This window comes from Mercenaria mercenaria, chromosome 1 (assembly GCF_021730395.1).
Source record: "Mercenaria mercenaria strain notata chromosome 1, MADL_Memer_1, whole genome shotgun sequence".
Taxonomy (NCBI): domain Eukaryota; kingdom Metazoa; phylum Mollusca; class Bivalvia; order Venerida; family Veneridae; genus Mercenaria; species Mercenaria mercenaria.
In genome coordinates this window covers 12,645,218-12,660,425 of record NC_069361.1, presented here as the reverse complement: position 1 = coordinate 12,660,425, position 15,208 = coordinate 12,645,218, and the positions used below count along the sequence as shown (strand labels likewise).

Here is a 15,208-nt window from a genome sequence, read left to right as displayed (position 1 = left end):
TACATAACATCAGCTTCACAGGCACTTTTCTAACATTCCTTATTTCAAAAGTAATACATATATTTTCCAGTTTATCATAGAAAATTTCAAACTAGACATTTATATTAAGATGTGACTACAGAAATACCTGATCAGAGTCAGAATCCTCATAATCAACAAGTTTTTCTCTAGAACCAACAAGTCTCTCATTCTCGCTGATGGTAGACGGTACCTCAGGCTCGCTATGTTTTAACTTATCTAACAGCTGCTGTCTCTCAGCACTGCTATCTAATGACACGGCTTTCTCATGTATCACTTTCACTTTATTGTTAGTTTTGTTTGCATCACTTTGACTCCTCATCACCTCCCGTCCAGACGTGTTATCAGATCCATTTTCGACAATTAAAGCACTATTTTCTGTTACTTTGTTTAGAACATTTTTAACATTCTCTTTCACAGGATCTTTACTTTCAACTGTTTGTTCTTTGGTAGGAGATTTTGTTACAGATCTATTAGTTTCTAGAATATGTTCCTCAATGCCGTTTTTCTCTTTGGCCCTCAAACTTCTGTTGATATGATTAAGGCGTTTAGAATTTTCTCGCAAAACTCCGGGTGTAAATGACCCAGATCTAGCAATCATCATACGACGAAAACTTTCTCGTTTAGTTGCTACCTCCTTCGACGTTGAAGGAGGCGGGGCTTTGTTGGGTGCAACAAAGCGAACTGTTATTTTCGACTTACTACTCTGTCGTTGTGGAATGGCACGAACAAATGGCTCCTCTGGTTCACTATCAGTTTCTTTCACATGGAACGTAGAATTTGAATGATCACTTGAGGCATCATCTATTTCTCCTGTGTGATGCTGAACTTCTGCAAGGCCAGTTTCAGTTTCTACAGTGTTTTCAGATATTTGCACAACCTCTGGAATAGTTTCTGTTAAATTTTCAACACTAACTCCCAAATTAGAATGACTACTAAAAGCCGAATCCCCTAACGTTCTTCTAGACACTAAATCTGGACTATCACTTGGATGTCTATAATGTGTTTGTATGGCTAAGTCTGGTGTGGAATTGCTTGCACGTGGATATGGGGGAGGTGGTTTATACTGATACACATATGCCTCATTCACATTGAGGAAATCGTTTGTGGAATATTGTTGTGGTAGTCCTTGCGTATTCAGTTCCGGGGAACTGTAAGTTGGCTGCATAACTAGATTAGTAGGCCTTTCATTCATTCTGTACTGCATAAAACTGCCAGTGTTCTGATCCTGGAACACATTTGTGTACATTGACACAGGATAATTCCTCACTGGACTTTCCATTTGATAATGACCCTCTGGATTATAAGACACATGAGGGTTACTGATTTCAGGCTGACTGTATGCTAGCCCTTCTTCCGACTGTGCATAAATATGGGTATTGGCAATGTTCTGATTTAAGTCATGAATCTGTTGGTTGCTATGATGTATGTGTTGGTTACTATGGTGCATTTGCTGGTTGCTATGATGAATATGTTGGTTGCTATGGTGCATCTGATGGTTGCTATGGTGAATATGTTGGTTGCCATGGTGAATATGTTGATTACTTTGCACATGTTGTTGTTGTTGAGTAATCTGTGACTGGTTCATTTTTTGTTTCATAACTGTTGCATAGTCAGGAGCATGTCGGTATTCCGGTAGAGCGGCACGTCGACTGGCATAGGTAGGGTCTTCTAATGGATCAGGTGCATTTTGTACTCCCACCTGCTGTGGCTGCTGCTGCTGCTGCTGATAATGTGCTGAAGCTGATGAAGAGCGCCGATCCTGATGAGGTTCAACTGAGTACTGTCCTGAACTCAGGTCCTGGGCAGAGACATTCAGGCTCTGCTGTGATCGGTTGTAATAATCATCTGTATTTACAGAGGCTGATCTAGAATCTAAAATAGAAAGCACAATGTATCATTTAGGTTACCAACTCATCATAAGTTTTAATCACCCTTTTCGCACTTCTTCTTGTATATAAACTACAAACAATAACTTCTGTTTAAAAAAACTCAGAAACCAAAAAAGGAGCGCATTGCTTTGCATGTCAATATAAACTGTGCAAACAAATTCATAATAAAATGTAACAGATATTAGTAGTTTGTCTGTTGGGCTCAGTAAGTAATCATCATAAACGATCTAACGGTTAAGTTAAGGCAGCTGAATTTACTTCCATTTATTGTAACACTGAATACAGTAATACATAGAGCAATCTGAACATACTTTTCATTGTTTTTATTTCCTATTTGCAACATATTATCAGGCTTTATGTGGGAACACATTTTTGATTTTGAAAATCAAAGAGCAAATATCTAGAAATTTTGACTGAAGACTTTGAAATCACTCTGACACAATCCCTGTATGTCAAAATTTGAATTAAATGAAGTGGAAATACATAAATTAAGAAGAAATTATGATAGCATTTGAAATTCATTTGAAGTTCAGGATATCCAGTTTCAGTTGTATATTTAGTTTTAGATGAGAGAAACCATAAACATATACAATATTTACCTGGTTCAAATTTCTGTTCACCATACTTCAAAGATGACAATGATGTCTGAGACTGGGCCTGTATGGATAAATAACTGGTCAGTTTGATACTACAATACAGTAAGGTATACATTCCCAAGTTAAACTTAACAACATTATCAATTATAATATTACTAAACCAACATAACATACCTTGCATATAGCAGTGTTTATATTACTAGAAGAAATGTGGACTACCAAAACATGACCCTGTTTTGAATTTTACCTAGATATCATCAAGGTGAACATTCTCACTAATTTTCATGAAGATCTCATGAAAAATATGGTCTCTAGAGAGGTCACAAGGTTTTTCTCTTTTTATACCTACTGGCCTAGTTTTTGACCGCACGTGACCCAGTTTCAAAACTGACCTAGATATCATCAAGGTGAACATTCAGATCAATTTTCATGAAGATCCATTGAAAAATATGGCCTCTAGAGAGGTCAAAAGATTTTAATAATTTTAGACCTACTGACCTAGTTTTTGACCTCTAGAAATGTCACAAGGTTTTTCTCCTTTTTATACCTACTGGCCTAGTTTTTGACCGCAGTTGACCCAGTTTCAAACTTGACCTAGATATCATCAAGATGAACATTCAGACCAACTTTCATACAGATCCCATGAAAAGTATGGCCTCTAGAGAGGTTACAAGGTTTTTTTATTATTTGGCCTACTGACCTAGTTTTTTAAGGCACGTGACCCAGTTTCAAACTTGACCTAGATATCATCAAGGTGAACATTCTCACCAATTTTTATGGAGATCCATTCACAAGTATGGCCTCTAGAGAGGTCACAAGGTTTTTCTATTTTTAGATCTACTGACCTAGTTTTTGACCGCACATGACCCTGTTCGAACTTGACCTAGATATCATCAAGATGAACATTCAGACCAACTTTTATACAGATCCCATGAAAAATATGGCCTTTAGAGAGGTCACAAGGTTTTTCTATTATTTGACCTACTGACCTAGTTTTTGACCGCACATGACCCTGTTCGAACTTGACCTAGATATCATCAAGATGAACATTCAGACCAACTATTATACAGATCCCATGAAAAATATGGCCTTTAGAGAGGTCACAAGGTTTTTCTATTATTTGACCTACTGACCTAGTTTTTGATGGCACATGACCCACTTTCGAAACTGACCTAGATATCATCAAGATGAACATTCAGACCAACTTTCATACAGATCACATGAAAAATATGGCCTCTAGAGGGGCCACAAGGTTTTTCTATTATTTGACCTACTGACCTAGTTTTTGATGGCACGTGACCCACTTTCGAACTTGACCTAGATATCATCAAGGTGAACATTCCGGCCAATTTTCATGAAGATCTCATGAAATATATGGCCTCTAGACAGGTCACAAGGTTTTTCTATTTTTAGATCTACTGACCTAGTTTTTGACCGCACGTGACCCAGTTTCGAACCTGACCTAGATATCATCAAGATGAACATTCAGACCAACTTTCATACAGATCCCATGAAAAATGTGGCCTTTAGAGAGGTCACAAGGTTTTCCTATTATTTGACCTACTGACCTAGTTTTTGATGGCACGTGACCCAGTTTCGAACTTGACCTAGATATCATCAAGATGAATGTTCTGACCAATTTTCATGAAGATCTTGTGAAATATATGGCCTCTAGGGAGGTCACAAGGTTTTTCTACTTTTAGACCTACTGACCTAGTTTTTGAAGGCACGTGACCCAGTTTCGAACTTGACCTAGATATCATCAAGGTGAACATTCTGACCAATTTTCATAATGATCTTGTGAAATATATGGCCTCTAGATGGGTCACAAGGTTTTTCTATTTTTAGACCTACTGACCTAGTTTTTGAAGGTATGTGACCTAGTTTCGAACTTGACCTAGATATCATCAAGATGAACATTCTGACCAACTTTCATAAAGATCCCATGAAAAATGTGACCTCTAGAGTGGTCACATGCAAAAGTTTATGGACGCACAGACGGACGGACGACGGACACTGCGCGATCACAAAAGCTCACCTTGTCACAAAGCCTTGTCACTTTGTGACAGGTGAGCTAAAAATATAATTTTTCCTAGAGGACAAAATAATACTGTGCACAACTCCCAAAGGTTAAGCTTGACAATAATTTTACTAGCTATATAATACATACCAGCTGATCAACAGGAACATCTGACTGAGGCATCACACTCTGCTGTATATCTCTGTAACATACATTAAAGTACTTGAAATACTCTTCACTTAAATGATAATTAGGGCAACCAAAGGACAGCAAACAGATACATATACTAAAATATTTAAAATCATCAAGTAATTTCTGATTCAACCATTATACTTAAATATACAGAAACTCATGAGATCTGTTCATAAAACTGCACATTTTTTTCAAGTTTCTTCTCATCATAAATTTATATATGACAGATAATATCTGACTACCCTACCATCCACTATTTGGGTTGAGTAATTTTCATTCTCCTATCAGAGACAAGCATCAGTAATTAAGAGAACACTGCAGTATTAATGATAAAAAGATGTATTATCAGTTAATTATCAGCAATAAATACATTCCATCACATGCACAACATGTCAAATATTTAACATGCTCTTCACTCAAGATTGAAAGATAATCAAAATATTATTTTATATTTTTAATTTAAACTGCTCTACTAAGTAGAATCTACTTTTTAAGGGAAGATATTTTTTCTTTTCTTACTAAATATTTTTTCTCTTCTTACTAAATCTTTAACTACATCCATACTGAACTTCAGACGTTGGTAAAGCTAATATAAAACAGTTTTTATAACAAACTGAATCTACATTATATTACAAACAGACTAAACATGTTTTTCTTAAAACAGTAATATTTACATATCTTACAAATGCATTAGAATGATCTAATGTATCAAGATAGTCAGTAATTCACTTTTAAGTTTTGGTGTATATTAAAGAAGAAGAGTATGAATATTTGGTGAGCAGTAAATTAAAGTGATTCTTACGGCATAACATCTGATTCAGCAAAATCTGTCAGGTCACTAAGACTGGCACTGAAAATATGAACAACATGCATGCAACACTACACACAACAAAATGCCACACATTTCTAGGGACAACATCTACAACAAAATGTTATACAACACAAGGCAACATCTACAACAAAATATCTAGTTCATACAAATTTTCATAAGCTAGGCAGTTTAACAGCTTTCAAAACATCTTTCTCATGATAAGAAGTAGTTTGCCTACTTAAATACCATGAAAAATTGTAACCCTAAATGCTAACTGCAATAGGCCACACAAATGTCAGTAAAGTTTAACAGTGTCAATATTCAACCAATGCTTACAGCATGATGCAACACAAATGCCAGTTACAGTTTAGCAGTGTAGTTTCTATGAATGCTTACAGCATGATGCCACACAAAAGTCAGTAACAGTTTAGCAGTGTAGTTTCTATGAATGCTTACAGCATGATGCCACACAAATGTCAGTAACAGTTTAGCAGTGTAGTTTCTATGAATGCTTACAGCATGATGCCACACAAATGTCAGTAACAGTTTAGCAGTGTAGTTTCTATGAATGCTTACAGCATGATGCCACACAAATGTCAGTAACAGTTTAGCAGTGTAGTTTCTATTAATGCTTACAGCATGATTAAACACAAATGTCAGTAACAGTTCAGCAGTGTAAAGTTACTATCAATGCTAACAGCATGATTAAACACAAATGCTATTAACAGTTTAGCAGTGTAAAGTTACTATCAATGCTAACAGCGTGATGCCACACAAATGTCAGTAACAGTTTAGCAGTGTAAAGTTCCTATGAATGCTTACAGCGAGATGCCACACAAAGGTCAGTAACAGTTTAGCAGTGTAAAATTCCTATAAATTCTTACAGCATGATGCCACACAAATGTCAGTAACAGTTTAGCAGTGTAGTTTCTATGAATGCTTACAGCATGATGCCACACAAATGTCAGTAACAGTTTAGCAGTGTAGTTTCTATGAATGCTTACAGCATGATGCCACACAAATGTCAGTAACAGTTTAGCAGTGTAGTTTCTATTAATGCTTACAGCATGATGCCACACAAATGTCAGTAACAGTTTAGCAGTGTAAAGTTACTATCAATGCTTACAGCATGATTAAACACAAATGCTATTAACAGTTTAGCAGTGTAAAGTTACTATCAATGCTAACAGCGTGATGCCACACAAATGTCAGTAACAGTTTAGCAGTGTAAAGTTCCTATGAATGCTTACAGCGAGATGCCACACAAAGGTCAGTAACAGTTTAGCAGTGTAAAATTCCTATAAATTCTTACAGTGTGATGCCACACAAATGTCAGTAACAGTTTAGCAGTGTAAAGTTACTATGAATGCTTATAGCATGATGCAACAAAAATGTCAGTAACAGTTATCAGTGTATACCAGTTATTTTCAGCTACTATTGAACACATTACTTGCATATACACATAGATGTACAGTCTTGCATAAGTGAAATAAAATATTACAGATAGGTCATACACAATCAAAATATGTCAGCAGTTACGGATAAAACATATATATACCTACATGGAGCTGCGTTTTCAAAATGCAAAATCATGCTCCTGGGTGTATGACCAGCTGGTTTTTTGAGGTTTCAAGTTTAAAGCTGAAGATCACATGAACGTCAAGGTCAACTTTATATAGGTTAGTTTGTAGGTCTGCAGCAAGACTTGTTGAGTGTAAGTATGAACAAAATTGGGCAATTACTGTGGGCTGTTGACAATCTGGTTCAAATGGATGGATGAAGGTCAAGGTCATCTACATATATTGACATTTATTTATTTATTTGGGTTTTACGGCGCAGCCAACACACATATACTGTCAGTTTGTAGGTCTTGCCACAAGTTTTGTTTAGTGTGAGTATGAACTAAATTGGGTCATTTATGTGGACTGTACCACCAAAAATGTTGTTTATTAAGGTTTAAAGTTTGAAGATGCAGGTCATGTGAGGGTCAAGGTCATTTCTGTATAGGTCAGTTTTAGGTCTTGTCACAAGGTTTGTTAAATTGCCCGAGAAAAGCAAAAAATTGTGTAGCCTAACTAATTGACATTTGGCATCTATGATCAATAATGGAGTTACACGTTTCAATCAACATATGTAACATTTCTGTTTTGTTTTGGAAGGTTCTCAATTAAGCTGATGACACCATGCAAGCAAATTTATATGCTTATTTTTTTAGCTCTCGTGCATTGTCCATGATACTAAAAACAGAAATAAGTCAGGTTATCCTGGTTACATTTTGTTTTTGTGTTTCATAGACAAAACAGACATTTACTATGCCTGCTAGAATTGTCTTGGTAAAATAGAAATGAAATGCCTTTAACTTTTCAACACAATCATGAGTCTTCTGTAATAATTCTACATCTCAAGCGAGATTTTATACCAAAACTGGTGACAGGCAAGTAGGTGACAGAAACCTAAGTTTCTGGTATTTAAGCTGAAAAATCTTTTGAGCATTTCTTGATTAGGCCTGCCCTATTTTTCCTTAAAATGCAAACAAAGTGTGAAACTACATATCAGGCAAAAAGTTACCACAGCAGCAAATAATTTTCTTGTTCAAGCAGTATATACCTGAGCATGATTTTTGTAGATTTGTAGAATTTCTGTTGTAGAAGGCACATTCTCTTCAGGTATTTGGCTGTATCAGAGTCCTCCTGTAATACACAGGTATGTTTACCATAACATTCTGTTATAGAATGGTCTACTATATTTATGACATCATAGCAAAAAGGGACTTCTGGATAACTTTCATAAAATTTGTCAATTCTTCCAAATATACAAGAAATCTTCTTCTTTTACAGAAAAAAGTATAGGCAATGTATCTGAAATTTATCACTTTGAAACCCAGTAATATATTTAAACAGATGGCTACACATAGCATACAGCATGCATGCATTAATCTTTTGTTTGAGTAGGTAAAATACCTAAAAGAGACTAAGTATATTAAATCAGGCAGAAACATACCATAGTATATTGCACTGAACTTTTTGACGTATCTATTTCAAATGTTTTCTTGCTTTGTTGTAGCCTGGCAACATCTGTCCATCTGAAACAGCAATCAATGTATGAAACTTACACCTTCCATCCAGAAACTGATGACTCACTCTAGATGTTACATATAATTTTCATTTAGAAAACTTTCATTCTCATTATGAGTCTACTACCCAAGTGTTGGGACAGCATACAATAATTTTTTTCACTGTCCCAAAAAATAATTATTTTGAAAAGTGTCCCAAAAATGTGGACACAGTAATCATCGGGTAACCCTCACCCCGTGTTAAAAGTAAAAAAAACCAAAAACATTTACGATTCTCAGTAATTATTTTGTTGATAAACTAAGTATGTGGCCTTGTTTTCATCATCAATTAACACCCCCCATAAAGCTAAAAGAAGTGTGTCGGTATAATGACAACTGAAGTGGAGATCAAAGCGGTATAGTTGCCCAAAATTGTCATTGCATTACGTTATGTTTTCGCGCCACATGGCACATCACTGTTTGATCGTACTGCCTCGGTTCTTTAAATTGCTGAGATGTAGTGTTGTAAACAAACAGTAATTAACACAACTTGAATTGAGAACCAAACACAGAACAGACAATTAATTAAAGAGGCTAAACTGATATAAAGACCTAATATTACAACCTTAAGACTACTCCTTATTCTAAGATCATGAAATTCTTTCACCTGCTGTAGGTGCAGATGGGAATATCTTGCTTGAGGGTAACTGTTTAGGCGGTAATAAGGCTCTCACGAGTCAACACGTGAACAGCGACCCGACAGCCGGATATTCTCATCTGCACCTACAGAAAGTGATAGTATCATTTTCTTGCATACCATATTCAACAAATAGTAGTTAAAATAAAAATCAAAAATGTTTTTCTCATAATACCTTTTTTCTAACAGCAGCATATTAAATCAAGCACAGAAACTTTATTACGTAAACACTAAGTATGCCATGATGTTACAAAGACAAAAGCAATGTAATAATTCTGGTTTTGTTTTATCACCTGCAGAGAAAGTTATGCTTTTTTCTTAAAAGAACATTTTTTGAATCAAGAAATATATTATAAGGAACATAGAGGAACTATTAAGGTATCAGATTTTTACACAATTACAGCATTAAACTACTCCAAAAATGTAGTTTGTTATACAACATTTACAGCATTTGAGTCATCTCGGGGCGTAAAATGAAATTTTCCAGCACTGTTGGAATCACCAGAAACCCCATTCCGACATGAAGGAAAAAAACAACATGATATTTAAACATGAGTACTCACTTGAAGAAAATGGGAGGCTGACCATCTAAATACCTGGCAAAAATTCCAACATAGGATGTACCCAGATACAGTTCCTTACCCCTGTCATCCTGAAACATGCAAATTACAACCTATTACTACAACTTGAATGGAACAAAACATGGAACAGTGTCACTTAAAATAGAAAATGGAATGGAAATATGGAACAAATAAAAATGTGATTCTCAAATGAAAATGCAGTTTTAATTCATGTTGCTCAGAACATGAAATGGTAAGACAGAGCAAATGAAAACAAGGTTTAGTTTTGAAGATATCCAAAGGTGGTTGGCTGACCATATTCAAAAGAATGATCAAAAACATACATCAATGACTTGTATGACATTTTATGATCAAAGGTATTGGTGGGTAGTCTGTTTCCTTTTTATGTTGTTCCATTTACATTAAGAAAGAAAATGTTTGCTTGGTTTAAGATATCTCACCAACAAATACATCTTTAAAGGACATAAATTCATATAACAACTTTATTTCTCAAACTAGAGTTGTCACAGGAGTGATGAATTATACCCCCACAATATAGCCTTGTCACAGAACTAAGCCAATGTTAAAGCCGAACTTGCTTGACCTTTGACCTACTGACCTCAAAATCAATACAGGTCATCTGCTGTCATCAATATCCCTATGAAGTTTCATGATCCTCGGCCCAAGCGTTCTAAAGTTATTGTCCAGAAAAGGTTTAAATATTCTGGGTCACTCTGACCTTTGACCTTTGGAACTCAAAATTAATAGGGGTCATCTGCTGGTCATGACCAACCTCACTATGAAGTTTCATGATCCTAGTCCAAAGTATTCTGAAGTTATTGTCGAAAAACCATTTTAAATGTTCCAGGTCACTGTGACCTTGACCTGTGACGTACTGACCTCAAAATCATAAGGGGTCATTTCCTGGTCATAACCAAACTCCCTATCAATTTTCATGATTCTAGGCCCAAACATTTTCAAGTTATCATCCAGAAACTGTTTAACTGCTTCATGTCATTGTGACCTTGACCTTTGACCTACTAACTTCAAAGTCGAACTTGACTTGTATTTTATCATGTTACACCTGTGTACAAAAATTTATGATCCTAGGCCCAAGCGTTCTCAAGTTACCATCCGGAAACCGTTTAACTGTTCAGGGTCACTGTGACCTTGACCTTTGGCCTACTGACCCTAAAGTCGAACTTGACCTGTATTTTATCATGTTACACCTGTGTACAAAAAATTATGATCCTAGACCTAAGCGTTCTCAAGTTATCATCCGGAAACCGTTTAACTGTTCAGGGTCACTGTGACCTTGACCTTTGGCCTACTGACCCCAATCGAACTTTTGACGTGTACAAAAAATTATGATCCTAGACCCAAGCGCTCTCAAGTTATCATTCGGAAACCATTTAACTGTTCCCAGTCACTGTGACCTTGACCTTTGACCTATTGACCCCAAAGTCGAACTTGACCTCTATTTTCTGATACTGTGTACCAAAAATTATTTAAATCGGTCAAGCCCTTCATGAGTTATCGTCTGGAAACCATGAAAACCAACGGACCGACAGACCGACCGCCTGATAGACCAACCCCAAACTTTGTTTTGTGGGGGTATAATCATTTCTTACTATATTTGTATGTATTTCTAAATTGTTTAAAATTCGCAATTTCCTGAATTTTGACACCACCGACTCATTGCAATAAAGAATGAAATCCCTTTCCACAGCGTAATACTTTATTTTGCTCCATGGCTTTTTAAAACTACTTATAGAAGCTAAATTTGAACTTTTCAATGTCTATTTACATGAAGTGGACAAAACAATTAATTTTGTAAGGTAACGTTTTCTTCACTGTTCTATTCTTTTTTTGATTCAAGCTAAATCATGAAAATCTGAACTTTCCATAAATATGCAAGAAAAGCACAGCTCTACTTTTTTCATTTATCAAAATCATTACCGTATGTTCTCGCATATAAAGCACACTCGCTTATAAGACGCATCCCGGCATTGGACATGAAATCTGGGGTCTTTTCCACTAACCCTCGTATAAGACGCGGCCATTTTATGATATTAACAATGTCAAATATTTGTAGAAATGCATTATTTCTTAAACATGATGTGTTTTGGGAAAAATAAAATGTTAAAATTGCTTAAAATATATAATCAGCTTATATACAATTATTTTTCTGTGATAAACACATTGGAATGAATTAGAAATGGTGAACTTACGTCTACAAAACAGCCGAAATTTTGACGACATTTGCCGAAGTTAAACAATGAAATAAAAAAAGTATTTTTTAAAAATATATTTTTATGTATAATAAAATGCAAATGAATAATTAATATACGGCGAAAATACTTCTAGAAACGATTGACATTATTCACCAAGATTATTCAAAACGTTGCAGACTTGTTTAATAAAATGTAAATCCTTTTCTGTATGTAATAAAATACATTTTAACTCCTAGGAAACGGCGAAATTATGTATACAAATCGGCCGAAATTCTGATGATATTTGCCTATGTTACACAACGAAATTAACTAAAGTATTTTGAAATGTATTTTTATTTATGAGAAAATGCATTTAAATAACCTAGATTCAGCGAAAATACGTCTAGAAAAGATTGGTGTTATTCAACAAGATTATTCAAGAGTCTGCACACTTGTTTTTTTAAGGTAAAACTAAACAGAATGTTTTAAAGTACTTTTTACACGTAATAAAATGCATTTTAACTACTAGGAAACTGCAAAATTACGTCTACAAATCGGCCGAAATAATATCGCCGCTTTTACTGCTGGGCTGTCAAATATGACACTTTTCAATCAATCATAGCTTGACATCTGCCAGTTAAATACAGGTATGCCCACTTCGATATATTACCCAATCGTGTTCAAGTTTAGAGTAGCTCTACATGACCGCCATTTGGCAAAAAGATTAGTCCAAAATAATTTCAGTTCGCCATTCTTTGAAGATGCCGAAGTTTGACATCAATCAGTGTCAATCACAAAGCTGTTTATTTGCAGACTGAAAGCATCAAATATTTCATAACGAGTGTGTTTTAACAATTAACACCCTAAAACAGTTCTCTGTAATTGGCGCCAATTAACTTTTAATTATTTTCGGTTTGCGGGCTGTGAAAATATTTCTATGTTCAGTTAATGTTCATTACAATTACAAGTTAATTTAAAGCTAATATATTCTGGTGTTTTAAAAATATACTTTTGAATCCTAAAATAAATATATATCGATTTTTATAGCGGGCCGAAATACGGTACGTGCCGTTACAGATTTTATCACCGCTATAAAAATGGCTGCCGAGAAACGAAAGTAGCTGTTAGCAGTGTGAAAAATAAAGATGTACTGAGCTGTAATTTGAGGATTTTTTAAGATTTTCTTGTAGTACGCGTTTGTAAGACGCGTCCCACTCTTTGGACTGGAAATATGACTCCTAAAAATGCGTCTTATAAGCGTTTATGTACAGTAGTGATTTTTTTTAAATCTGCACTGTTCAAATGTCTCAAAATGTCTGACAACAGCAAAAAGAACATGGCAAGAGAGTAGTCTGAATTGAGTTATGGCTGTTGAGCCACCTTGCATATTGTGCTTACTCAGCTAATCATGGATGTTTTCAACCTAATCAAGGCTTCACCTGCACCACTGTAGACTAGGGCCAAGTTTATATGTCACCCACATCCCTAAGTTCAGGGATCCCCCTGCTTGAGGGTTATATAATCACAGACTCAGACCTTCCCAAGGGCTCAGATATAGACAACACTGTGTCTTGTTTGTAGCCCCAAATTGCAAGCATTAGTACCATGGCAATCACACCTGCTATATCAGTGTTATATATATTAAGATAGTACATGTACGACAAGAGACAAGTTTTAAAATTTTAATATGTTTAGCACTTTATTTCCTTTTTAATTTTAACATACAGATGTCTATTATTTACAACAGATATTAAAGTAAATTTGTACAAATTTCCCACTAATAAACACAAAGTTTGGAAAATATATAGTTCTGAATTACCTCCCTTTTTCTTCAACTACATTCAAATTCTTTTATAATATAGAATAACGCTTACCAGGGACACTGGCACAAAACCAAAAAGAAAATGCAACTGTACATGTTGTACTTTACTGCAAGGTATACTATAAGAACCATAATGAGAAAATATATATAACCCAGTTTAATTGCACATGGGTCACCTAAATCAAGTGTTTTGGTAAATTTGTACTACCAGTATACATATATATCAACTGGTAACCTTCCCTTGTGCATTGGTCACATAGCCTCAATATTTGTTATCTAAGAACCACTCAGTGTAGTTTATATTTTCATTAACTTTACAGAAAAAAAAATCAACTTAAAAATGCTTCAATCTGCATAGTACCCATTTACCATACTGCGTGTTTTAGGAGAAAAATGTGCAATTAAAAAGGGTTACTACATTTTCCTGTTCATGACCATAGTTCTTATAGTATACCTAGGGATAGAATACAACATGTACAATGGCATTTTCTTTCTGGTGTGGTGCCAGTGACCAGTAAAAATAATATAACTATTTTCTAAGCATCTAAATATTTGAAGCTGTGAATTGATACAAGATCATCTTGTTAAAAAAAATGTTGTATTGAGCAGAGCTGATAAAGACCTCTTGAGTAAATGTTTATATATAAATGTAGTAGCCTCTGTCCTACTTGTTACACTCAACAATGCAAGATTTCATTTTTCAGTATACTGAGAAATCACTTAATTTCATGGACATAAAATTTTATTGTTTTAGCTACAATAAAATTTTAACTGGGGCAGGAATACATTCATTTCAACTTCTGACAATGACAGGAAAGTGTTAACCCTTATCAAGCTGGAAACTATTGATTCTGCCTTTGCGACCAGTGTAGATCATGATCAGCCTGCACATCCATGCAGTCTGATCAAGATCTGCACTGTCGCTATTCAGTCTGTATCATTTTGGTAAGTACCCCTTTTAACAGTTAATAATACTGTCCAAACTGAAAGACGGACAAGTTCATTATAGAAATTTAGCAGGGTAAGGGTTTACAGTATAACCTACTATAACACGTACCTTTGCAATGTAATATTCCATGCCATAACCATCCATCATCTGTATCTCCTTCATGTACTGTATCTCTGCTTTCACTGGATGTACACCTTGTAGCCCCATGTATACCTGCAGTACCTCGTTCTGTAACTCTTGTAAAATATTCTCATCTTTTGTCAGATTCTGTAAAGATTCAAACTTAGCACTCCTAGTTTTGTTATTTTTAAGTTAACATTTTAGTTTAAACATATTTTATTTCAGTAATACATGAAACATTTACAAACAATTAATTAAGGAATTGG

At 35.1% G+C, this 15,208-nt stretch overlaps 1 protein-coding gene across 2 annotated transcripts in view; it reads right to left on the bottom strand.

The window, feature by feature from the left end:
• Positions 1-15,208, bottom strand: part of LOC123544958 (tyrosine-protein phosphatase non-receptor type 21-like) — a 45,572-nt gene that overhangs the window by 11,771 nt on the left and 18,593 nt on the right. The window contains exons 6-13 of one of the 2 annotated variants that reach the window (XM_045331139.2): positions 14,931-15,089; positions 9,842-9,930; positions 8,530-8,611; positions 8,137-8,219; positions 5,521-5,568; positions 4,677-4,728; positions 2,510-2,567; positions 128-1,893 (exon numbers count right to left, since the gene is read on the bottom strand). In XM_045331139.2, the coding sequence (XP_045187074.2) occupies positions 128-1,893; positions 2,510-2,567; positions 4,677-4,728; positions 5,521-5,568; positions 8,137-8,219; positions 8,530-8,611; positions 9,842-9,930; positions 14,931-15,089 (2,337 nt within the window). The remainder of the gene's footprint in view (positions 1-127; positions 1,894-2,509; positions 2,568-4,676; positions 4,729-5,520; positions 5,569-8,136; positions 8,220-8,529; positions 8,612-9,841; positions 9,931-14,930; positions 15,090-15,208) is intronic. The other variant, XM_045331140.2, reaches the window with a different exon arrangement.